Source organism: Clavelina lepadiformis, chromosome 3, assembly GCF_947623445.1.
Source record: "Clavelina lepadiformis chromosome 3, kaClaLepa1.1, whole genome shotgun sequence".
NCBI lineage: Eukaryota > Metazoa > Chordata > Ascidiacea > Aplousobranchia > Clavelinidae > Clavelina > Clavelina lepadiformis.
This window is the reverse complement of record NC_135242.1, coordinates 14,873,160-14,900,359: the sequence shown is the minus strand read 5'-3', so window position 1 is coordinate 14,900,359 and position 27,200 is coordinate 14,873,160. Positions and strand designations below refer to the sequence as shown.

Genomic DNA, 27,200 nt, shown 5'->3' with positions numbered 1-27,200 from the left:
ATTTTCCAAACAGTTGTGATCGAACTGCACCGAAATTTGAAGGTCGTTCCCAAATATAGGCCTGTGTTTCTGGCCTGTTAGCCAACCCAACACACCTGCAGGTGTCAAGTCAGGAGCAGTACATGAAATTAAATGACAATCATTCTCGTCGTTAGCCAAGATTTCATGTCCAGTTACATGGACCTTATTGTCCTCTAAATGCATTAAAAAATCCACGAAGTTATCCATTATCAGCGTTTGGTCCTGTTCCAGGTAACTTTTTATAATGTTGCACCCAGCTTTGGCCTATATACCTAATAGTAATCAAGACAAAAGCCTTCAATATTTTCTTAGCAAGTTTGTTAGCATACTGAACTTGCAAAAGACCTTACAATGTTTAACATGTAGCCTAGACCTAAGCTTGTTAAGGCTTGCAAAAGCTTACTATCTCTCACTATTTGTGGCTGTGACCGGTAACCTTATTCCTTTCCCGAACACCTCATCAACTAGCCTAGGCCTACCATACGGTAAGCATACATTTTCAAATGTTGCATGAGAATTGAAATTATCGTGGTCGGGAATTTTTATTTGTGGCGGTAGTGGAAGTTTCACAGCGCAATATATTTTCACACCACAATATATTTTCACAGCTCAATATAATTTCAACGCACAAAATTTTTCACAGCACAATATATTTTCACAGCTCAATATATTTTCAACGCACAAAATTTTTCACAGCACAAAATATTTTGCTGAGACAAAATATATATGTTGTGGTGATCATAAATATTTTGCGCTAACGTGAAATATTTTTGTGGTGATCATAAATATTTTGCGGAACCCAAATTATAATTGTTGTGGCCCTTACAAGCCACCGTAAAAGCGGTGTTCGAAACGCATAAACACAATTTTTTTGCAATTCGCACGTTTTCGTCGGCGTAGACAAGCAAGGGAACTTTAGAACCAACAATTTAAAATTATTTAGCTGCTCTTCAACGCAATCCTAAATACGCCATTGTTTGAGACGGTTTCCACCACCTTAATGATAAGCTACAATTGTAAAAACAGCTGGAACAATGAATTTATTTTGCAAGTTTGTGACATAATTTTCGATTTAAATGATAAAAATGTAAGTTTGCGTCTTAACATTAATTTCAAAAGACTGCATAATTATTCTAGTGGTGAATTGTTCTGTTTTCTTTAGTTTCTTCAGGAAAAATTTTGCAAAAAACAGACATTTTCAATATTTTTGCATACATCCGGGTTTGTTATAACGACGCGTTGTGATTGGTTACATGTGTTCACAGTAGAAATGGTGATTCAAAGATGGCGGCGCCCTGTGTGAAATGGAGTAGAGTTGTTAACTCTAGTGGGCCAATTCCGAGACCTCGTCATGGACACAGAGCGGTAGCAATAAAAGATTTAATGGTTGTATTTGGTGGAGGAAATGAAGGAATTGTTGATGAATTACATGTGTACAATACTGGTAAGTTTCTTTTAGTTTTTGTGCCCAGATTCGGCAGACCAGATTGGAAAATTAGCAAGTGCGTATGGCAATGAAAGACTACTTTGTGTGTATAAATCCCAATTTTGGTTCTAGTGCAGAAGTTTACAACCACAGAATAGATATGTATACAAGACTCCAGCTACTCAAATTGTGGCGTCATTTGGTTGTGCACTTCTGCACTAGGCCCAGATTGGAAAGTTTGGATTTTGCGAAGTTCTTAACTTAGCCTCCCGTTATGTTTTTTGCATACCATTTCAAAGCGTTAAAGTTTAGCCTGCTTGCTGCTGTCGTGCCGTGATTTATGTTCTACTTGCACTCAACCTTCACTCATGCAGCCTACTTACCGCCTACCCTATAGGGTCAATCTGTACTATTGCGGCCACGGCGCTATTTTAACCGGTAAAATTTTCTCTAAAATTGCAGAAAAATTTTTTTAACTAACCTCATCTGGTGTTCCTTAAAAACAACTCTAGCAAATTTCAGGGAGCTACTCCTAGTAAAACGTTTGTTATTACCCTTAGAACGTGGCTATCCCAAACAAAGCCCAAAACGACTTAAAAACAGACAATTTTTTTTTACTTTGTAAGCTAAACTGCTGTTTCTCCAGCAAATGTTGCTCTTTTTCATTCTTTTTTTGCACACGAGTAACTGTATCCTTCTTCTGTGTATGTACAAAATTTTAGATGTCTATGTGTTTTTTTTCAATAATTTTTTTGATTTTTCTGTGTGTCATCACAATTACAAAATAATCCCCAAAATGCAACAGCATAACGTGGTCATTCATGTTTATCAAATGCTTTGTTTGCACGCGATTATTTGCTTACTTTGGTCTATTTGTCCAATATGGAGTTACCAAGTAAGAAATCAAGGAACTCTTACAATTAAGTAACGTTAAATGAAGCTTTTTCAGCTATTTGCAAAAATGGAAAGGAGGTCCGGCTGAACGGTCATGGGTAGCTTGTGATTTCTGGTACCATACCAAATGCACCAACCTCAAAATCGAGGTGAATGAAATTGAAAACGTGCAGTGGTATTGTGATATGTGTGTGTGAAAATGGCGCTGATACAATGTTCTTCGATTCTTCTTTCATTAGCATCGATTCTCAAGTGGAATTTTCTTGAATTGTTTCTTGTCGCATGAAATAAACAAATACATTATCAGAAAACATGTTGTACCATGAATTTTTATAATGTGCACGAGCACCTAATTCCTTTAAAAAAAATTTTGTACTCGATACAGGCTAAGTGTAATGACTCACTTTTAATTTTGCATTACACTGTAAAAATACAATAATCGTTACGATTAAGTTGCGCCTATAAGATATTGGAGGTATACTAAAAACGTTTAAAACTTGACCCGTCCATTGTATGAATGCAAACGTAAAAACGAATCGTCGTGGTTGCACATCGTTTTATAAAAACCAACTTACCTGAATATTCTTCTGCGTTCGTATTACAATATTTATACATACATATATTTATTATACAATTATTCGATGAATCAACGAATAAAAGCAATTTATTTTGCATAGCTTTTAAGTCCAATGTTCTTCTTCAGTCTTGCACACAACAAACTGCAATACTGTAAAAGGCTAAATTCTTCATAAAAATGTGTCCGCAATAACTCGGAAAAAGTAGTCATGGAAGAAATCGTTTTGCTCTATTTTTGCATCAATTGATAATAATAAAAAATTATTGTAAAAACTAGATTAAATTCTGCAAAATATGGTGAAAAAAAGCCCCATGCAAACGTATTTAACATAAGTTTTAAATCGCAAAGAAAAAATGTGTCCGCAATACCGCCAATAGACCCTAGTTGTTAATGGGTTCATTGTTTTGGAAATGATCTCGTACAACCGGCCCTGCCACCCTGCGGCAGACATTGATCAATAACTACAGAGTAGTCTCGTTGGCCTTTTGTGATTCATTTGGTTAGTGGAAAATAACATCAGTTTGTTTAGTTACACATGATTTCAACATAATGTTTGCAAAAAAGGGAAGCTCCGGCTCTTCGTTTGTAAGGCATAAAACCACTTTCGACAACTTTTGTTGTCTGCCAGTTCGATCTTTGGTAACAGGAACAAATGCCGTCTGATCCCATATCATGCATTTATGCGAACCACAGTCAGAAAGGTCTGATTTGTTGTGTTACTGATGTGGGCCTACACATATTGAAGTTGTTTGATTATTACGGTGCCACTCAGCATCAACTTGATATAAAGACATCTGGATAGCTATGCTGCAGATGAACACACGTTGAATTTCCAGATTTTTTGTTACAGCTGCTGCTTGTTACGCTGCTCACACTGCTATTTGCCAGGTTGGCACCATAGTAGTTTAACTATGTTTTCTTCATTTATTACCAGCTATCCTTTACATTTTAGTTACCAATCAATGGTTCATACCAGCAGTTCGTGGAGACATTCCTCCAGGTTGTGCTGCTTATGGCTTCATTTGTGATGGTACTAGACTGTTGGTATTCGGTGGAATGATAGAGTATGGACGATACTCCAGTGATTTGTATGAACTTCAAGTAAGTTATGTAGATATGCTTTACTGAAATAAATCTTTTCACCAAAGTCTTGAAATTTGATTGTAATTGCTAACAATTGACGGGTTTTTCATTTGCTATGGAGCTGCACAGATAAACCGTTTTTTCGTTTCATTCTCACTTCAATAAAGAACACATATCAGTATTTTAATTAAAATGTTTCTATCAGCTTTGCTGCTATGCTCCAGAAACCGTAGAAGATCTGAGTATGTGCATAATAGCAGAAAATTTAACCTGTCTTTTCCTTTTGGGCTTCATAATTCAAGTGTATAAATCTTTTCTGAACTGTGCATTGATATTTTGCCACAAACTGATTGGGATGATCAGCACCTGATTTAGCTTTAGAAAAATATGAATGCTACTACAGAACATTATAATGGGATGAGTATGTTTACAAGATTTGTGATTGTTTTCATGTTTGACTTGTTTGATATAGAATGGATTTTTCAACAGGGACAATAAAATGTTATAATGTTAGAAATTGACATAACTGTTGATTTGTCGATTAAAGAAGTGCGAACACATTAAACCTGCCCTCATGTCTCTTCATTAAGTACCAGTTGACTATAGGCTGCAGACAACACTTGCGGCCATTGCTATTGAGAGTCGGCATAGCGTGGCCTGATTATTTTCTGGTTATTTTACTTTAAAATTTGGTTAACACGGTTAAGACAACATCAACTGATTAATTCTGTAATCGTTTGTGCTGTTATCAGCCAACAAGATTTGTACGGTCACAATCTTAGAACTTATTGCAAGTTACATCACACCAAACAGAAATGTATGATGACAAAATGTTTTTGTAGTGGCTGCCATGGCCTGGAATGATCTATCGTAAGTCGTGTGTGATGTAGAAAACTCGAGTGTTAAAAATTACTCGTAATTAATTTTTTCTGCTATGCTTTGTGTTTTAGCGTTTTAAACCTCAATTTCACAATAAACGTTTTGCTGATTTTGATATTATGTTATATACTCGCAGTCTGTTCACTGTGCATTGCGTAAGCAGTTTTTTTATTTTTCGTTGGGTTTAAGGTGCTATACAAATGTTTGTTATTATTTTCATTAACTGAGCTGATATGCCACCAAACTTTCTGGTATTATCGGGTAGTTTTAGCCAGTGGTTCAATCCTAGGTGAGATGCTTGTCACTAGCATTATTAATCCACCTTCATGGTTTTTCTCTGGTTTTGGAACCTGAAAATCTTGAGATGTAGACTCTGTATGCTGGTTGATGAGTGGTCATCCGTGTGAAATGTTCAAACTATTTGAGTCTTGCATGCTAAGCTAAGCAGATTTAAATGGTATTTTATGTTTATGCTGTCATGAATATGACAAAGCTTCACATTAATCATGTGATTACTGGTACAATCGGTACTGAGTAAACAGTAATAACTTTAAATGTTGTCAAACCTTATGTTTTCTTTTTTTCGAAAGAACTTTTTTATGATTTTGTCTCTCAAACCTGTTACATTGTTTTTATCTCGTTCATTGGATGAATTTACTAATGTGCAAAATTTTATTTTGGCCTTGGCCTTGTTAACTCTTTACCACTATATGTGTCGATTTTGTCGTGAGCACTTTACAACTCTATTAATTTGCGCAAGCGATATTGGAATTGTAGCCGGATGTCTCAAATGTCACAGGATCGCCTTTTTTACATAAAGACTTTTTGGTCATTCCGAGCATGATAGTTTCATATGAGGGTCAGGTTTTTTTCACTAATTTTGTTTTTATTTGAATGTGATTTGAAGAAGAAATGTAAGAACCTCTAACGTTCAGCAAAAATAAGTTTACAACAGTCTCTAATATTTCTCTAAATATTTTTAACTGTATTGGCTATGTAACACTCCGTTCGCTTGTATATGGAAAATTGCACAAACCAAAAAAATCGGCAAGGTAGCCTATAACTAGGCTAGGCCTAAGTACGGTAACATGATTGGCAAAAGAAGTTGCCTGACAAAAACGTATCACCAACTTTATTTTCGGATTGAGCAAAGCCTTTCCATTACTTAAATTAGGCGATGATTCTTCGAGCTTCGGTTACCAATATTGTCTTCATGCTAGTGCCGATAGATAAACATATTTCTTATTATTTTTTGTATTACCCGAATTTAAAACTGTTCATTAACTGTTGAACAAAAGTAAGCGTCACTTACACCTTACTAAGGAAACTATAATAGTTGTGCAACTGGAAGTGGAATTCAGTTTACATTTGACCTTTGGTAGTTCAACCCTAACGTAACGTGCGCTTAAACCGAAGTAAAAATCTCATGGAATGTTTCAAGAGTTTGTTAATTGTGTTGGTACGCGTCTAATTGTTTCAAATGCTGACGCATAGATGACATACACATAAGGATATTACGCATCTGATGCATATATGACATGCACATAACGACTGGTAAAAACTTTTTTATAAATGTTTAGTTTCAATGAGTAGTACCAGGAAAAAGTGAACGAATGACAAAATTGCCAGTTTGCCAAACGTTTTACTACGGCTTGGAATGTATCATGTGTGGATGAGATTTTCTTAGCACTAAAAAGTGCTTATCATTGTCAAAAGGGTTAAAAAGCATTGTCATAGGGATATAATCACAAATATTGGTCAAACTCTTAGAAAGCTTCCCAGATTGGCCGTATGATTAATAGATTTGGTCTAAATTCTTATTTCACCCAGGAAGGTTACAGTAGTTAAAGAGCTATATTAAACATTTAAAGTTGAAGATTGTCATTCTTTTTGAATACATTCCACTGATAAAAGTATATATTATATTATACTATATATACTTATATAAATTGTTGGTAAGTTGGCAACCCAATAATGCAAAGTTTTCATAAGTTTGCTTTGTTATGTATTTGTAAATGTTTACTGTTTTTGTACTAGGCTAGTCGTTGGGAATGGAAAAAGTTGAGCCCACGTCCACCTAACAGTGGACCACCTCCTTGTCCAAGGCTTGGTCATAGCTTCACTTTAGTTGGAAACAAAGTCTACTTGTTTGGTGGATTGGCTAATGACAGTGATGACCCTAAAACCAACATACCACGGTATTCTATCAACCATTCCAGAATTTCATAGTTATCTGTATACATACCTATAACATATATATATAGATACAGCAGAACCTAATTCGTTACATTCATATCGGTCCTAGCAAAATTGCGTACATTCTAATGTTTGTGTGAAATTGAAATTTGATAATGTTAATGATTTTAAAAAGAATTTTATTTTTTGTATCTTTTTAAGACCATTAAATTTGTTTACGTTTTACGTTTTAGGCTATGTTAAAACTTATAATAACCAAATGGATGACAACATCGTTTTTATATAAAATGTGCTGCTTTTCCAACCTAGCTTAGATATCATTCCTTTTTTTTACACTAAAGCTTTTAACAAATCTAAATAAGTTAGGTAGATTTAGTAGTAAAGTTAGTGAATTTAGGTTAAGTTTGGGTTACTATGTTGTAAATTTTCAGTTAACTGAAAAATAGTTTCGAACATCTGTTTTTTTCCTGTAAAGTACTGGCAGCCAAAAGTTTAACTGCATAACCGCTGAGGCATTATTTACATTAAATCAATCGTTTTAAAGCACGATCTGAAAACAACCAAGCAAGACACCTGAAACAGTTATAAATGGTAAATAAAACCTAAACCTTAATAGTTTTGGTTTGATCTCATGTTGGTGTTGGCATTGATGACAATGCCGAATATTGGCCCGGTCGTCAATCGTTCGGTCTCTAGTTTCGACAATACCAGTTTGTGCGGTTTGTTTGCTTATGTACCGCTTTATGCAAATATTGTATATTGCATTGCCTTTTTTTCTTGAATAATTGTACCGTAAAACTTTTAATGTGAATCTTTCAAAATGTTTATACAATTATGCTAGATTTGTGTTCTTTTTTTTTGGTGCCTGCCCGAGATAATTTCATTTTTTGAACTTGTTTACCAGCTACCTGAATGATCTTTATACACTTGAATTGAGAGCAAACAGTGGAGTGATGGGATGGGATGTTCCTTCCACATATGGTTCACCTCCTCCACCGAGAGAATCACATGCAGCGCTGGAATGGAAAGATACTGGTGGTCATGAAAAGCTGATAGTATATGGAGGCATGAATGGCTGTAGACTTGGGGATTTGTGGATGCTAGATATTGGTTGGTTAAGATTCTTAAAAGTTAACTGTGCTGATTTGATTAGTTATGGACATTATAGAATTATGGTCAGTACATTGTTATAGGAAAAACTTGTTAACTTGAAGCTGAAAGATCTCATTTTACCAATTTAATATTACGTCCAATTCATCCAAAGTTTGCGTTTTGTTTAGTGCAGTGGTCGGCAAAATACTCTTTCAAGAGCTATTGAAGGCCCACTACGACAAAACGAATAATTGCTAGACTTAACAATGAAAGTGTGATCCAACAATGAGCCAAAATAAAAACTCTTAGCTACACCAATTTTTAAAATACAGTATAATGAATCACACGGCCCACAACTACATGAAAAAAAACTGAAATAATAATAAATAGCTCGCGGCCCACTAAAATTTGTTAAATGGCCCACTGGTTTAGTGGAAGGCATTTTAAGCATGTATATTGTATAGTCATTTTGCTGAAACTAGTTCAGTTAATTTTAAGTTGAGTTACAAACACTTACTGTGTATAATATAATGTACCGTAGATTTGTTCTGTGTATTTATTTATGCGTGGCATTGCATTCTATGTAGAATCTATGTCTTGGAGCTGTCCCTCTGTGTCAGGAAGTGCTCCGTTACCAAGAAGTCTGCACAGTGCTACTTGTATTGAAGATTGCTTGTACGTATTTGGTGGATGGGTACCTCTAGTACTTGAAGATATTGATGATGTTAAAATTGCAAGCCACGAAAAGGAATGGAAGTGCAGTGATACTCTTGCCTGCTTTAACTTGAAATCATTTATGTGGGAAAACCTAGGGGTTGAGGTGAATTTCAATTACCGGTACCCTTGTTTCCAACGTTACAGTATAAACCAGTGGTTCTTAACCTTTTTTCTATCAAGCCCCCCTTCAATAATGGTCATTTGCCTCGCGCCCCCCTAGATTTTAAATAAGTATCATACTAACAAAATTGCAGTTTTGTCTGTTTATTGTACATATCAGTGAGATACTTGACACTGCTTCTTAGCGACTAGATTTTTAATGCGAGGTTTAACTCCAGAGAGTGAACAACGTAAGTCTCCTTCAACACTCAGCCTGTTTCTGTACTTGGTCTTGATAGCAACGAGAGCAGAAAATGCAGCTTCACAAAGATACGTGCCCCCCCTGAGAGATGCTTCACGCCCCCCTGGTTAAGAACCACTGGTATAAACTATTAACATCAGGTCACAGTAATGAAAACAATACTTGCATTGTCGAAAAATTTAACATGTTTCATTGTCTTATGAGTGTGTGCACCCTTCAAGAAAAAGTTTGGAATAACTGTGCTGTTAACATGATTTTCTAATTAAACACATTGCCCCCATTCTTTTTTGCGCCAAGTCTTGTAGGGTTTACATTATGGCTATTTTACCTAGGAAATATTTTTTGGTGCAGAATCAGGCATATTATACCTAAATTTATATGGTAAATGTGTATTTCATTTACATTTACTTCCATCGTTACGTTGTAAATCAAAATAAAATCAATATGCTTGACAGTGTTTGCAAGTATAGATAATTCATTAAAACAATTGTTGTGACGGCTTTTTTTTTTAAATGCAGTGTGTGTATTTTGTATAAAATAAGATGTCGGGGTCAAATATTTCATCACTGAAATAGGTTCTCGCCTTATTACAGAATATTTCCGTGAAAGTTACCAATAGTCGAAGCATCAAGTTTTGCTTTTGTTGTAGGTTTTTGATGAATCCTCCCCAAGGGCACGTGCTGGTCATTCTTCAGTGAATATAAATTCACGACTTTATTTATGGAGTGGTCGAGATGGCTACCGTAAGGCTTGGAATAATCAAGTTTGCTGCAAAGATTTGTGGTACCTTGAGACAAGTAGGTATAGTTTGCTGGGTGAGTTGTATTTTTTTATATGAAAACGCATTTCTGTGTTTACAGAAAAACCACCCACGCCGTCTCGTGTCCAACTTATTAGGGCATCTACATCGACGCTAGAAGTGTCATGGGGAGCTGTTAGTATCGCTGATGCATATTTACTTCAGATTCAGAAATACGATGTTGCTAGTAAGAATACTCTAGCCTTAACTAAGGGTGAGTCATTCATGTACTTAATGCCGGCATAAATCGTGAGACAAGACTGATATTTCAGTATTTGTGGAAATTTTAACATGACAGTTGCAAATTTTTGCAGAAAATGCTTTGACTCCAAAAACATCAGCGTCTCAACTTGTTAATACCACTCCACGACTTGCTTCTCCCTTGCCTGTTACTTCATCTACCACATCTCAGTCATCCATGACTGGAATTGCTGCTTTGGCTGCAGCTGCTGCAGCAACACAAAAAATTCCAGCAGCTTTGTAAGTTACTATATAGCAATTTTGTCCAGAAACATAAGTTCTGCATTGTTAAAATATCTTTTTTTTTCTCACTGTGAACAGGCCATTCCTGGATAATTCCGATCTTGTTTATTATACGTTTTCAGTGATTCATTTTGCAATTTTTGCAATTTTTTGTTGTATTAAAATACAAAACACCATTATACAAAGCATACATCAAAATTAAGCTGTGTTTCAGAGGGTCACATCGCTACTTCTCAACATAATCACCACCTTATCTTGTAGCTATGTTTCACCTTGAAATGGGGGCATGTGTTCCAGGTTTGTAAAACTCAATACTATGGTGGTTGCTTACGAAGCCAATTCCTGACAGCAGTCTTCACTTCTTCATTGTTACCATAATGTTAACCTCTCAGTCCCTTTTTCCTTGCACCTAACAAATGGGAATCTGAAGGTGCTTATTCAGGTGAGTGTGGAGGATGTCGCAGTGTTGTCCACACAAAAGAAGTGGTTGCTTGCCTTTTTCTGATGCTTGTGTGTGGTCGGAAATTGTTGACGCTTTTATCAGAGGTGGTAGGCACATAACAGATGAGAACAAAGCTGAAAGGGTTAACTGTTGCATGAAAATCAGTGAAAGAGATAACACATTCTTTGGCAAATTAATAACTGGTGATGAAACTCGGATGGATACATCATTACGAACCAGATTCCAAAAGGTAATTAGTGCAATTTCGTCATCCAATATCTTCATAACCAAGAAAGTTCAAGTCACAGAAGCTGGAAAAATCGTGGCTATTGTCTTCTGAGATGTCCAAAGACATATTCTCGTTGATTTCTTGTAAAGAGGAGAAACAATCTACTCTGAAGCATATATTAAGTCCTTCAGACAATCCGACGAGTAAAGCCCAAATTGGGGATTAATAAAGGTTTGCTTTAACGTGGCAATGCCCGACCACACACAAGCATTCAGATTCCCATTTTTTTGTTGAAATGAAAGGGTTAACAGATAGGTTAACATTATGGCAACGATGAAGAAGTGAAGACTACTGTCAGGAATTAGTTTCCTAAACAACAACCGGAGTTTTACAAACCTGGAATACAAGCCATCATTCCAAGGTGCAACACAGCTATAGAAAAAGGTGGTGAATAAGTTGAGAAGTAGCGATCTGACCCTCTGTAACATGTGCTTAATTTTGGTGTATTTTCTGTTTTTAGGTGGTCTGTATTTTCAATGTAACAAAAAAATTGCATTGCTTTTTCACTCACCTTCATATAACGTATGACTTTTTTACTGTGTAATCACTAGATATTGATTACAGTTTAATTCGATGTAGTTGTTGCTGGGTGTGGAATTGTTTGATTTGAGCAGTAGTGGTTGCTTTAGGGATGTGCCGCTCAAAAATTCATTTAGGTTTAAGTGCACACAAATGAATCCTGAATCTATTCGTATAAGCATCAAACAATAAAAATTCATCAATATGTGGTCCAAATTGGTTATTAACATAGCGCAATTCCCGAATTCAAAACAATTTACTGTAGTTGAATGGTGATTGAAAAGTCCTTTTTTTTCTTAAATGAACTTTATTGCGAAGACTTTTGCCCCTACTCACCAAAATCGATTAATGATGATGTTGATTTCGGGTTCGTTGGTGTTTTGCGTTCACTCGAATCTCAGCTGAAACTCAGCCAGTTTATTTTACTTTAGGTTGGCGTCTGCATGTGCAAAAAATAAATAAATATCTCAATTGTAGCAAGTAATATTGTTTATACGCTGTTGTTTGTTAAACAGATCTGCTTCAGTTTGTACATCAAGTGATGTCAAATCTTCTGCTGATTTTTCATCATCACGGAGCACTTCAGCATTCAGGGTTGTCCCTGCTACTGCAATTGCACCTGTGGTTAGACTTTGAATTAATAATATTTTGTGATTTATTGCAGTGCTTCTCAACCTTTTTCAACTTGCGGCCCACTTTTTCTGACAATTTGTTTTAGTCACATAAAATTAGTCAAGTTAAATGCGACCTCTCAAAAAAGTAGTTTATATTAGCTCCTACGTTTTCAATGATCCCACTAACTGGTATGTGTTTTTTGTACCGTGATTTTTTGGCATGCTTTGCCACTCACTGGTTAAAAAACGTTGGTTTCTTGGGAATATTAGTCTTTGGTTTTTAACACTTGCTTTTTTATGTGTTGCGGGAATATTTACTACTTTTTGTAGGCAGTGACTGCAGATTCACAGAATATAGCTTCTCAAAGCTCAACTCAGTTGACTTTTGTTAGAACTTCGGTAGGTCAACAACCTCATCAGTTGATAACCATGAAAACAGGTGATCATATTTTGAAACTAATATGTAGTTAATATTTTATGATGTATTTCTGTTCCGTTAGTCAAATTTATTATTGCTGAAATTTTTGCACTTAACAATTTTTAACTTTTTTTGTTCATTTTGATTTTCTTACAGGTCCTGTCACTCAAGTTGTTACAACTGTAATTGGTGGTGTAACCAAAACTATAACACTGGTTAAAACACCGATTACCAGTGTTTCTAAGGTGAATCTATTTCTATGTTATATTAAGTTTATCTTTTCTTTAAATTTTGCAGTAAATGATTAATCTGTTCATATTTTTGCAGTCAAGTGGTGCTTCAGTGGTAAAATTGGTTTCTACTGGGACAAGCTCTGTAACAAGGCCGGTTACAGTCATGACATCTAAAATCGGTGGTGTAACATCCCAGTCACAAATAATTAAAACGTTTCCACTGTTGAATAAAAGTGGATTAAACCCTCCTAAGCTTGTTGCTCTTACTACTAAAGTTCTCACACCTGGCATTGGCACAAAAGTCATAAGTTCAAACCAGCAGCTAAGTCAGGTAACTAAGCACAATCAGAAACTATTTCATTTGGAGCGTAGAAGTTATAAAAAACTAAAACAAGTTAAAATGTTTTTGCAAACTGCTTTTCTCGTGTCTATAGTATACAGGTTTTCTGTTGGATTTTCAGTCAGATTTCAATCATGTAATTTTTTTGAGCATCTATATTTTATGTAGAGCTTAAAAGTGATATCGAACTCCTCTGGAATGCAAAGGATTATTGTTGCTCCAAAAGCAACAGTTTCTACATCTCCTAGTATCTGTACTCCTACTGGTATGTTTTGTTTTCATTATCATCAGTTCTACCACATGATTTTGTTGATTGGTTGATAATGTTGTGTGGTTATAATCATGCCTGAATATGCTTAACTGTATAAGCATAAATAATATGTGTTGAAATTTTTCAGAAATATCTACCACTGTTACACTGACTACTGTTGCTGATGCAGAGACAGCAACCACTGTTACCTCAAGCACACCTAGTGTGGTTGTTTCCCAGCCCAAAGAGGGGTAAACCTGTCAGATCTATGGTGATATGATATGTGTTCAGTCCATTTAAATATCGTAATATGCATAATATATAGAAATAAATTTATGAGAAAATAAAATGGATTGTTTTCAGATCTAATGAGGAAGAAGTGGTAAATGATACTAAGGCTGTTACCACTGAAAGTGAACCACCAGCTCAAACCTCTATACATAAAGAGAGTTTGACAACAGAAGCAATAGTGGAAGATGTTACAGTTTCAGACCCTTCTGACAAAGTCATTCCTTCAGTAACTTCACAGTGGTAAGTTCACGTTTGCTCAAATGATTTTTTTTATTCCGTTCGAAACCAAACGACATGAGTTCGCTCAGATCTCTTTCAGAAGATGCACTGTTAGTTGGAATGTTAGATAGGTAATAAATGCAATGAAATTACATGGTATGCTAACAATTATGTTTTCTGTGAAATTCATGCAAAATAAAACATTGTGTACATGCCACAGAAGTTGTGTAGAGCCCAAGACAAATTGAAGTTATGTCAAATTTTTCTGCAGAAAAAATGGTGTCACTGTTCTTGTTTTTTAGTGGTGTCAGTAGTTCAACAGAATGTAAATCTCCACCACATGAAACAACAGTTACCAATCAAACCCATACAACTGTAACAGCAACAGCGGATAGTAATGACTCTACAGCAACTACTTCTACTGTTGACGCTGAAACGATGGCAACACAAACCATGTCAGACACGCTTTCCCATGATACGTCATCACAACTGCAGTAAGTACTGTATCATTTCAAAAAAATCTGAATCTTACTTTTTACATCTACCTTTTGTATTTATGATGTGAATTACTTCTAACAATCATACTGAAATAGGTAAACATGTTGATTATCTTCTCATTATCAATTATCTCATCAATAATTGCATTGTACTGCTACTTGAAACCCAACACATGGTCTAGATAAAATATCGTCAGTTTATCACTGAAACTTTCAAGAACACCCAAAAATTTAAGAACTGTTACAAAGACAATCATAACGAGTATTAAATGAATTTCAATGCATACAAAAGGTAAATGATTTTATAAACTTTATGTTCGCTTGTGATTGTCATTTTCAATACTTTTAGGTCCAGTATGGGTACATCCTTTGAGTCTATTAGTGCCATGTCAACCTCCAGTCCAGTTCTATCACAGTCTACTGATAATTGTCAAGCTGTAATTTCAATTTCTAACTCTATTAAAAATGAAATGAAAGAAGGGAGTAATGTCACCGAGGAGACTTCAGATGAAACCAAAGATCATAATAAAACTGATCAGGCAATGGAAGTAGATAAACTCAATCTTGAAGGAAAAGAAACTACAACAAAGGAAACAGAAGAAGAAAAACAAGCTCCAAAACAGGTTGAACTAAAAGCTTTAGATCACAAGGAAGAGAAAGACAATGCAAAGTCAATTACTGAGACAAATTTAAATGAAGGTACTCCTTCTAAAGCAGAAAGTATATGGCATGATGTTGCCATTGTAAAGTCTACCTCACTAACTGTTAACCATTACTTGGAGAAAATGGAACAGATGGATGTTGAAGGTGTTAATTTGATTAGCATACCCGATCAGGTAAAACAATGTTAACAACAGAAGATTTCATTTTTTGCTATAGGTTTTTTGATTTGTATTTAATATTTTGAATGCTTATTTAATTCAAAATATTAAAACAAACATGAGTCGAATGGTTAAATATGTTGTTGTGGCTGCTGTCATAATTGTTTTTAAATATTTAATCATAATTTTTGTATAGAGTGGTGGCCTAAAGAAAATATTTTTGGAACCTGGTACCGCCTACAAGTTCCGCGTTGCAGCTATCAACGAATGTGGTCGGGGCCCCTTTTCTGAAATATCCGCGTTTAAGACATGCCTACCAGGATATCCTGGTGCACCATCTGCTATTAAAATAAGTAAAACAGTGGAGGGTGCGTCTATATCCTGGGAGCCACCAGCAAGTACAAATGGCATTATTCTAGAATATTCCGTATATCTGGCTGTAAAAAGTGCACAAGTACGCCAAAATCCATCAAATATGCAGTTTGTCAGGTGACTAAGTGCATAGTTACGGAGTTGTATTTTGCTTGTATTTATATGCGATATTATGTGGTATTATATTATAGTGTATCCACTATCTATGTACAGTAGAATGTTTCATTTTTTCACCATTCTTAAATTTAAAAAAGCTTGGAGTCTCTCTCTAGGTGGTATTTTGGGCTCAATGAAAGAATTTGAACTTTTTTGAATTCTGACGTCATTTTGAGGTTGCGCCCCTTGTTGAAGTGTTCGTGGGATACATTTTTCTAAATTGGCTATATTTTGGTAACCTATTGAGCTAGAGCTGCAAACTAGGTGTCAAAAGATGCAGAATTACTGATTTTTTATAACCACTTAATACATTTTAATTGCATTCCAGCTCTAGAAAAAACGTTTTTAGATAAAACCAGAAATTTTCACAGATTTTATATGCAAATCACCATATAGTTTCCAATCTGACCTTTATTTTGATTACTTCTGATTTTAAACTTCTATCTTTCATCATGAAAAGATGAACAAACATTTTTTGTAAACATATATCTAAGTCTACAATTACAGCATTTTGGGTAAATGTTAGGGATGTGTCACAGGGACAATTATTCAGGTTCATGTGAATCCGAATATCATAAAGTCACAAACAAATCCCGAATCTATTCATATCAGTACCAAATGATATAGTTTCATCAAAAACTTTCCAAGTCTTGCTAGTAACATGACATAATTGCTAAGCATTAGTGATCAGATGGAGATTTCAAAAGCAAACTTAGCTTAGTCAGGAAAATAGATTATCATTTCATTCCAAAGTTGATAAATTCATTAGTAATATTGTATTCGTGGTCGCTATTGTTAGTATTTTTGTTCACCCGGATCCTTCGCACAAGTGATATTTGTGAATTTATTTGGGTTTAGGTTTGTATCACCCCATCTCTAGTTAATGCATAACTGTTATACAGGTAGTTTGGGTATGATCGAGTAAACAATTTTGTTAGATTGCGACTTTGTTTTTGCATTACTGCAATGAAAGGAAAATTGGGAAGCTAAAAATGTTCTGCAGGACAAAATTTGTGAAAAAGTCTACTCTCAGATGCACTGTGTAATATGGATAACAATTAACAAAAGACAGCTTATAGAAACCAGAAAACAGTCCCACAGTCGATTTTTGTTGAAAATAAACTTTTATTTTTATTGGTTATTATTTTTAAATTATAAAGAAAAATAAATTTTAAACATTGTTTGGCGAAAGGGACTACACTTACATAGTAATGCTAAAGCTAAAATCATAGTTGCAGTTTAATAAAATTATTTACTCGATCATATCCAAACTACCAATATAACTGTAGTTTACATAAACTGTTATAAAAATGTTAGACTTCGCATAGGTTTACATATAAAAATTATTACTCATTTGTTTATGGGAAAGGCTAAGGTACAAGTTTACATTCATAAGCAGTCATAATGAAAGTCTAATTGGAAATTCTATAGTGATTTGCAAACAAAATTTATGAAAATTTAAGTTTTTCTCAAATAAATTTTTTTTCTAGAGCAGAAAGGCAATTAAATGTATTAAGTGGTTATAGGGAATCAATAATTCTGCATCTTTTGACATGTTGGTTGTAGCTATAGCTCAACAGGCTACCGAAATATCGTTAATTTCGAAAAATGCACCGCCAACGAAACTTCCAAGGAAGCCTCAAAATGCTGGCATAATTCAAAAAAGTTCAGATTTTTTTCATTGTGCCCAAATGATTGCCTAAAGAGACCAAAAGTTTTTTCAAATTCAAAAATGGTGAAAAAATGAAACATCCTAATGTATAGGTTTTTTGTTAACGAATGAAAATGTTTGTTGCACACTGTAAAGGCTGGTCAAGGGTAGATTTTGCGTGCAATTTACACAGTTTCAGATCAATAGTGTTTTTTTTTTTCAGGGTTTACTTAGGACAACTACCTAGGTGTATTGTCCCTCATTCACACCTTGCTTCTGCTCATATTGATTGCAGCACAAAGCCAGCCATCATATTTCGAATAGCAGCTAAAAATCAGAAAGGCTATGGCCCGGCAACCCAAGTTCGCTGGTTGCAAGGTATGTGATGTAAACCATTTACCAAGGTTGTGTATGTATAAAACAGAGCCGGATGACTTTAACATTTTAGAATCATATGCTACAGACGCATCGAAAGTCGACACTCAGCGACAAGCTTTCAAACGAAGTACTTCCTCCGTGGAAGGGTAATTATTTTGACTATATTTTTACGTTATTAATGCTAGCCCAAAGTAATTGCATGATTTGAATAAGACCGTCACGGAAAGAAAATGCTAACTTAGTTGTTACCAAATATATTTAAATGTGGTTCCTTTTACACCGGCTTAAAATGAGCGAGGTGTTAACTTTACAGTGGTGCTATAACGATGGGAGATTAGCACAGCCATGGAGCCGCCAAAACCAATAAGTGCATACGTTGACAGAAATAAGTTAACTAAAACAAAAACAGAACCAAATCAAATTACTGTCTGTAGAAAAGATTTTTGTAATGAATCTGGTTGCAAAAGTCTATGCATGTCTAATTGTCTATGCTAGTAAATATCTATGCATACCTGTCACTCAATTACGGATGCATCGTTACATATAACAATGGTGAAAATTAACTTTAAAACTTTTCGGCGCACCGTTGAAAAGAAATGAAATAAGGCTTGAGTCCAGTTAGCAGCATTTGCGTTCGAACTGGGCCACGCCAAAACTTATAGTTGTAGCTGCAATCGGGGTGCTACACAAGATGCTATGCCTCCTTCTCGCGAGAAGCCATCACCAACGGTGTTGACTCCGTCGATATCTGACCAGCTGCATCGGCCATTTTGAGAGCGGCTTAGAGAACCGCTAACATGTTTCGATGATCAGCGCCAGGAGTGCATAGGAGAGAGCAACAACAGACGATCGTCTGCTTTTATCAGCATCAGGCTGCGTGTTTATTTTGACCACTGTACCGGACAAGCTGGCTAGTTACAATCAAGGAAATGTGGCCAACCCACACCCAAAAGATTCTGCTAAGCGGCCGTGCTTTTATGAAGTGATCTTTGGAAGTAGCTTTTTTGTTAATGATACCGATTAATTAGAGGTCGCCATAAACCTAACACTGTTTTTTGTCCCCATTGCATCATTTAAAATGATGACTATTTTTGAGTATTTCACAGTTCCTCTAAAAAGATGAACTGATTCCAAAACTACAAATAATCAAATTTTTCTATCTTTGTTTACGGGTTTTTGGCAAAACCTTTTTCATAAAACTGCGTGGAAGCGAATACATCATAGTTTTGTTGGATGTTCAAGCACATATCAGATCAATCCAAAAAAGCTCTTAAAAACTCGTTTCAACGAACTTGACCGTTTGTTGTCACTTCCACAGATTAATTAATTATTATTGTTGCTACTTCCGTAGGTTAATGTTATCGTATGCTTTAATTAATAACTAGTTCTCATTCACAGGCGGCTTTAAATCCAGTTAAGCGCAAGAGGTAGCTTATGCTGCTACCACGAGTGTATGTATAGTCAGTGTAATGTACCTGAATGTTTAGTGAATGCCGCCGCATACAATCAAGGAGCATTCCAATTACGTCATAATTACTTGACATGTACATGATGTCTTGTTTGTTTTATAATACACTGAATTTACTAAGAAACTGATTACTTAAAAATCCTCATTGGGGCTCTCTGAAATTTTGCATGACACTTAAGTATGCTTTGGACTAAACATTCCATAAAATGCCATCAAAAAAACATGATTCAAGCTTTTTTAACAGAGGCGCAAAATCTACGCCAGTTTTTTTGGCCTAAAAACATAGATACTTTCATGGCCTAATTCTGCAGGCAACCTTGGAGACATTCAATTACGCCAACTGCTAGGGTAATTCCTAGGCATTAAAACAACACCAACCATGCTGCCTTTTGATTGGTCTAAACTGGTTTTCTAAAGCCTTATGTACGAGTCCAACAAAATCATAGAGATCTTAGTTTTCCCTGTTTGACGACCTGTTAAGTTAAACTATATGTAATATTTTCTGTTGTAATACAAGTACGTTTCCGCTTATTAAAACTCCTTTTTCAGGTTATGCCAGTCTTACATAGCATTTGAATTTCATGCTATTTTACTTCTGTTTCTAATGTTAAAGGAAAACTGGCTTTGTTGTGATGTTTCAGGATCCATGTTTGGTAGCAATCGTAACAATTGGATATTTTGTAGAAATCCAGCTGTGAAGTCAGCAAAATTGGATCGATAAAATGTTGATAGCGTGGAATTTACTGCCAGTGCCTGACCGTTTATACTCAGTTGGTGTGGCAAGTGAAGCAATATTGCCAGATTCGTATTATGATCTTATCAATGTACTATAATTTACCTTTGCGGTCATGAAATAATCACCTGATTTGAAAACTGTTGCATTTTTCGTCAAGCTGTAAACTGCTGAAATTCTGTAAATATACTTCGGAAATCAGTTTCTGTGTGCTATCCGGCGCATATTCATTTTTGTAGTTGGTTTGGCATCACTGCAGAATTGTTACGGTTTGTTTCAACTTTCATTAATCTATGTGGACGAAGAAAATGTGCATTTCTTTTTGTTGACTTCCATAGCAGTGACCACGTGAGAATTAATACATTTGTCTCTGTCATTTTGTGCGTTCATCTTGTTTATAAAATAAATGGTTAAATTATTTACAATTTTCTGCTAAATTTGGATACTGCTTGTGTAATCGGAGAATCGTGTATTTATTCAGTTGGGATGGATTTTGAATAATGCTCGAAATGAAGATATAGGCTTACCACAAATATTTTAGAATATCAAATACAATTACTGTCTTTCTTCGGAACAATCTTCATCTTCTCAAAAAGGTCTTGAACTCGTTGCGGCAGCATCTTTAGGACCCGTAAACAGTTCGTGATCTTATAGCGACGTCTGCCAGTTTGACTATAAATCTTGTCGTGACCAGGCCGATATACTGATTGGTACAGTTTCGGTTCAGTCGTACTGGTTATTGGTTATACTTTTTTAGGATTTTCAAGTATTTTGTAAAAACTTCAGCTTTTTTAAAATGGGAAGCAAATGATAATTGTGGGAAAAAATTTATCATAATTTCCTTAACCTTGTTTACGTAGACATAACCAGTGTCGGTAATAAAGCCAACTGAACAAACGTAATAACAAATCTCAAGAAAAGCTAAATAAAATATTTTGAAATCTTAAATGATTTAAAAGTTCCAAGAATTACTTTAAATTTAAAATTTTTTACTCTTAATCTTATTCATCTCTTCATCTGGTACAATAGTTTTCAATTGGGATACATTTTCCCGCTGGAGGTGTAAGACCGGGTTTGTAGGAATGCAAACCTTGTTTCCCGAAGTATTTAAACACTTTTTCGCTATATTTTCAATCGTATATAGCTTGTATTTGGTACAAATTCGACAAATTACTGTCGCTTTTTAATTTGTTTGTAACTTGCAAAATTATGACACTTTTAGCGCAAAATTCTGTTGTTTCTGGGATTTTGTGCCAACATTTATTTAGCTGCGCCTGCAAAAAAACTGTACCAATTGCCTCTGATTATGCAAACATGATTTGTGTTGTGATTTGAGTTGTGCAAGAAGTGAAGTGAATTGAGAACCTCTGATCTAGAAATAAAGTTAAACACTAAATCGTTATTGAATGCTTAAAAATAAACACAATTGCATGTGTTCTTGTGCAACTCTATGATACGCTAGCTGCAGCCTAAACTTTATTGTTATGCAGTTTTTGACCACTTAAAATTGCTGGTTGTCTATTTTTTGAAATATCTTACGTATGTTTTTAAAATAAAACCATTTGTATGCATTTACCATGTAGTTGTACATTGGGCCTTGTAACCTTCGTATGCTGATCATAAGGCCCGAAAAAATTTTTTTTTAACTAAGTTATTTCAAAATTATTTTACTGCTACATCAGAAAATAGGATAATTTGTAACCATGAACCCATCCTATCAAAGGGCCAAATACACTCAGTGAATATAGAGTTAAGAGCCTTTAAAAAGTAGCAGGCCTCATTTGCTGCAGGTATCTTATTATATCTCTTAAAATAGGCTTATCAAACGTAAGCTGCAGTAAATGACCGATCGCCTATCCAAACAAATGTTATGATTTGAAAAATGTAAGGTATTTAGCTTAATAGGCAATAAGGTAGGAACGAAATGGTCTCGACTGAAAAAGTTTTTAACAAAACTGAAAATTTTCTTCCATAGTCTCTATAACACGGGTCGGCAACCTTTAGCATTGAAAGAACCACTTGGTGTCGTTTCCGCCAAACTAAAACCTACTCTGAGCCACAACACCTAATTGACAACTGAGACAAAAACCTAACGCTACATATATAATTCGAACTAATGCTTTACAGTTACACATAAAAACTTCAGTAGTTACCCTCACAAAATTCTCACTACAACGATGGCAATCCGCATAGTCACCAAACAAAGACCAATATCCAAGACATACGACCTCCAACTAAAACAAACTTAGGATCACATGAGTGGCAAGCTGTCATGCGTATTATGCCTGCGAAAATCACTGTGTAGTATTTATAAAAGATTTCCACGTCCAAATAAAACATTCTCAATAATTATCAGACGAACGCATTAAGTTATTACATTGTGACACTAATAAACACCACTATTTATTCTCATTAAGTTTTCCTAAATGAGTTCGTTGGCTCTGAGTCGCGAGAGCCAGAGCACAGAGATGAAAGAGCCGCGGGTAGTCGACCTATGCTCTATGGTCTATACCAGTGGTTCCCAACCTTTTTTGGTCTCGGGGCCGAATTTCAAACTTCAGAGTACGTATGGAGCCGCATGAAAACACTAAAGTAATTATAACGAAAATTTTAACGCATGAAAACATGTTCCAACGAATAGCAACAGTAGTAAGAAAAATAACACAAATCACACAAATTTTAACCAATTTTGACTTTTTTTGACAAGTCAAAAAATAATCGCCCTAATTATTATAGATTTTTTTATATTTTTGTGGGATTTTCAGGGGTCAATGAGAGCCGCAAGAAGGCTAGCTTGGAGCCGAGGTTGGGAATCACTGGTCTATACAGTGTCTCTATACAATGGTGACGTAAGCGATGTCAGAGACGGGATAGCTAGGTGACCTAGATGATTTTGCGATCTTAGAAAGCTCACGCTTCATGACAATCAAACGTTGAAACTCAGGCATAACTGCATTCGCTTTTCCAATTCGGGTGTATAACTCAATCTTCTACATTTCATCATTCGCAAATTGTACTCCCAAATACTTGAACTTCTCTATCTGCTTCAATGTTTTTCTGTGCAATTATTGTGAGTCTTACACATGTATTTTTAAACTTGAAAGGAAGCACACACTCCTGGTGGAGTCCGACACCCACAGTCAAAGGTTTTGATTTAACACTGTTTAAACGGACACAAAATTAAGGGAAATTGTACGCATTGATTTAATGGCTACTTGTAAGTTACCATTATTACCGTTCGTTACTCTTCCGGTGACTTACTCTCCATAAACTCGATCATATGTTTTTTCAAGGTCAATAAAGCAGTCGTAGACATCTTTTGCGTATTCACTTAAATTTTTCAAAAATTTGGTTAAGACTGAAAATTGATACGTTGTGCTCCTACCTGGACAAAAGCCAAACTGTGTGTCGTCAAATTATATCTCAACTATTTCACAGCATCGCTTTTTAACAAGATATTTTTAACAAGACACAAGACATACCATACACTTTAGAAGGTAGACAAAGCAAAGAAATACGCCAGTAGTTAGAACAATACTTCTTGTGTATTGGGATGGTGACAATCATTTGCCAATCTCTTGGTGTTTGACCCGGAATTCCATGTCACTTGACACAGGTGGGTCTGCTGGAGGATTCTACTCGGCCCATTGCTTTCAAATTTCAGGTCAAATTTCATCACACCCAGCCGCCTTACCAGCTCTTAGAGATCTTACAGCTTAGGTAACTTTGGCTCCAGTGACATTACTTTCTTCCCAAAACACATCGTTTGTGTGTCAGTTGATGTTTCTGCGACAGGGTTCAGTAGATCTTTGAGGTATTTTCTCTATCTACCAAGGACATTTTTATCATTGGTTGGGAGGCCACTCTGTTGATCTTTAACAGGTTTCCTAGCAGACGACTTTTGCCCCGCAGTCTGCAGATGATTGCTAGAATACTTAATTAGCCATTCTATTGTCTGATTCCAACTGCTGTCCAAATTCCTTCCATGTTTTTTCTTTGGACCGTTTCACTGCCTAGTGTGCTGCAGCTTTTTGCCCATCAGTGTTCCAAGCTCGCAAAGCAGAAGACGACCTGTCATGGAATCTTTGTACGCCGACTTCTTTGCTGGAATAGCTTCTTTAACACCTTGGTTCCATCAAAGGGTTCTTTTCTCACTAATCCTCGCCACACTGACCGGTTTCCGTTTGCACGCTTTAGAAGCAGATGCCAAGATTGCGGCATTAAGCAGCGTTCATTCTACGTTAATGCCTTTCGTGCACTCTGAAAGTTCCTTGAGCTTGGTCGACACGTTGCCAGCAAGGTTTTTCTTTCATCCTTGTCTTCCCACTTAATTTTATATGACAATTTGGTATTATGAGATCTTTGGGTGTCAGAGGTTGAAAGAGATACAGGTTGTAAACAACCATATGGTGATCGGTAGATAATAATTCAAACCCTTTTTAACTCGAACCTATATCACAGAGTAAATAGGTCGATTGAAACGATATGGAAATCTATCAGAGACCGCTGTTGTGCACTATCCCTGTTCCGCGGTTATACTTGTGCACAACTCTGTGTTGAAAATTAATGTTCATAATGCTAAGACCGTTGTTACAACATAGTTGTAAGAGGTTTGCATCACCATGCTTTCCAACCACACCCTTTCGTGTACGGTAATCAGTTCCAACTTGTGCATCAGAATATTCCAGTACATGAGTGGATTCATTGGGTACCACCCTTCGTAGAGCAGCGTCGACCTCATGAACAAATTCGAACTATCTTTGCGTTGAGTTTTAAGCGCGTAATAACATCATCAACAGAATAATATCATACCTAGATCAAAACCTCTGATATTTACCAGCAACTAAAAAGGGACGACGTGATAACAATATAACAGCAGATTATTCAATCGCACCTGGAATATGATTCAATTCTGGCGAAATATCATATAGTGTGGATAAAATGATAACGTTGTGATTGTAGCATTGTGGATATTGTGCAAAGGCTAAACGTCTTCATCTGTTGTAGCAACAATTACCGTGTTGTTCTAAGTCTTGCTGTGATACCATTCGATTGTTTCTCATATCGGTTTTGGTGTTTTTCTTGTGCTGATACAATTCAGTTGATGATAATAATATAGTCTTTCGTTGAATTTGGGGCGTACGCCCGCATATAAAACATGCATTATCCCTCTAACTGTAGCTTCAACATGTCCTTTCGACATACACACTCAACCTCCTAAACACCTGTAGGAATTTATTCATCCACACAAACTGCAGCCGGGGAATCGTGAGTATCTGCACAGCCGCCTAGGCAGTAACTGTCGTTAGCAGTTTCCGCACCCATCAACCTACTGAATAATTCCGGAGCAAGGGCCCTTTATTGAAGATGCGTCCAATATCTTAACGATATCGGTTGGCATCCCCAGCTATAGTTTTTATACATTTACCGTCAAAGAAAGGACATTCCAGTTTCCAACCATTAACCAATGGCAGATTCGTTAACAAATATGCGTAGGATCTCCAAGAATACAAGTACTCTGCGTTGTCCACTTAGCCAAACACATATAGTGAACGCATTAGTAGATTTTAGTTTACGAGCAGCTTGTGGGGAAAATGTTGCTTACTTTTCGAACGAGGTACTCTGCCAAAAATTTAATGCGTTCCTTGACCTGCGCAACAAACTATGCGCTATGACTGACATCATTTTGCGTATTCATAGTTTTTTGTTTTTTACCACCTTTAGTTCTGACCTTTTAAATTCGACCTGCCTTGGTATGAATAGGCTATTAATTAGAAGTTAATCATTCTAAAACAATCCAAACACTGAATTATTCGGCTAGCGACATTCCGAGTTGAGCCCTCCTCTTCACAAGTTTATAAATTTGCTACTTGAAAACTTACCATCCCGTTTACAGGTTCAATGGCGCAAAAGTCATTGCTTAAAGTCAGAGGGGCAGAGATTTCAAAATATTAGGAGGACGATAGAGACCGAGCATTGAGCAAATGCACTAACACCTACTCCATATTTCTTCCTTTGCTATCTACCACTAAAAATAACAAAGAAAATTTAAAAACGACGAATTGTTAAAAATTATTTGAACTATGGAACAAAATATACCGTATCTCCCAAAATAGTGGGGGGCGCGTCCCTCATGTAGCCCTCATGTAGCCCTCCCTGTGCCCTTGCTTGTGCCCGAATTGGTGCACCAGGCAATGTCACGGTAATTTATCTTGGTTTCTACTTTATTCACAATGTTTGAATAATCTATAAACCTAAACAAAAAGATTTATAGACGAATAAAAAGGTCAGCTGTACAATTTCGCAAATTTACATCTTCTTCAAGTGTTAACCCAAACTTTTGAAAAATATCGGAACCGCCGGCAAATTTATTACTTGCGCTGCCGTTTTTGTATATTGAAATCGTTTCGTTGTAAGTATGTTTGCGAGTTCTCGTCAAGTCGTTTGGGCATGTAGGCTGCGCAACTTGCATTTGTACAGTACACGAAGCTGTATGGTTACTAATGCCACACTTGTCAATTTTAACTTGAGGCTCTGATTTCAGCTGAAGAACCGGGGAAATTTAAAACCGTAATAACGACAAACTGGCAACAGATCTAAATTTTGAAAGAGTGAATCACACAAAACAGGACGTTCATCAAAATTTTGGCATGGAGGCAGTGCTTTCAGCCGCGTTCAAAATCCAAATATTTCAGCACATAAAAACGTAAACAAATTATTGCAAGTAGGCTCGTATCTCAATTTTTACTAGAATTGCCTTGCTCGAGCAAAGTACTTTGACTTGGGTAAGTAGTACTCGAGTATCAATTAAGAAATACTTGATTGTTATATTTATAGTAATTAAAAAAGTACTTTTTTAAATTTGCTTGTTGATCTTTCTTCAGTAATTTTTCGAAAGAATGACTGAAATATATAGCTTATCGCCCGCCAGTCTAAAATTTTATTATGTAGTCTTATCGTCATGGTATAAATCTACCATTT

The 27,200-nt window shown here is 35.8% G+C and overlaps 1 protein-coding gene across 1 annotated transcript; it reads left to right on the top strand.

The window, feature by feature from the left end:
• Nucleotides 1-1,280: 1,280 nt before the first annotated feature.
• On the top strand, nucleotides 1,281-21,790 carry LOC143448886 (host cell factor 2-like). The gene is made up of 21 exons (XM_076948812.1): nucleotides 1,281-1,465; nucleotides 3,871-4,019; nucleotides 6,918-7,078; nucleotides 7,981-8,186; nucleotides 8,756-8,988; nucleotides 9,896-10,043; nucleotides 10,107-10,259; nucleotides 10,360-10,525; nucleotides 12,294-12,402; nucleotides 12,723-12,831; nucleotides 12,967-13,055; nucleotides 13,138-13,374; nucleotides 13,552-13,648; nucleotides 13,782-13,884; nucleotides 13,997-14,164; nucleotides 14,446-14,637; nucleotides 14,990-15,476; nucleotides 15,658-15,950; nucleotides 17,864-18,018; nucleotides 18,104-18,164; nucleotides 20,171-21,790. The coding sequence occupies exons 1-21, from the start codon at nucleotides 1,306-1,308 to the stop codon at nucleotides 20,205-20,207; spliced, it is 3,513 nt and encodes a 1,170-aa protein (XP_076804927.1). The 5' UTR covers nucleotides 1,281-1,305; the 3' UTR covers nucleotides 20,208-21,790.
• Nucleotides 21,791-27,200: the final 5,410 nt, after the last annotated feature.

Bases quoted from the DNA above. Each gene is read 5' to 3' on its own strand.
- LOC143448886 (XM_076948812.1), top strand. From the start codon at position 1,306: ATGGCGGCGCCCTGTGTGAAATGGAGTAGAGTTGTTAACTCTAGTGGG. The intron at 12,403-12,722 runs GTTAGACTTTGA...TACTTTTTGTAG, and splicing joins CTACTGCAATTGCACCTGTG to GCAGTGACTGCAGATTCACA. The intron at 14,165-14,445 runs GTAAGTTCACGT...CTTGTTTTTTAG, and splicing joins CCTTCAGTAACTTCACAGTG to TGGTGTCAGTAGTTCAACAG.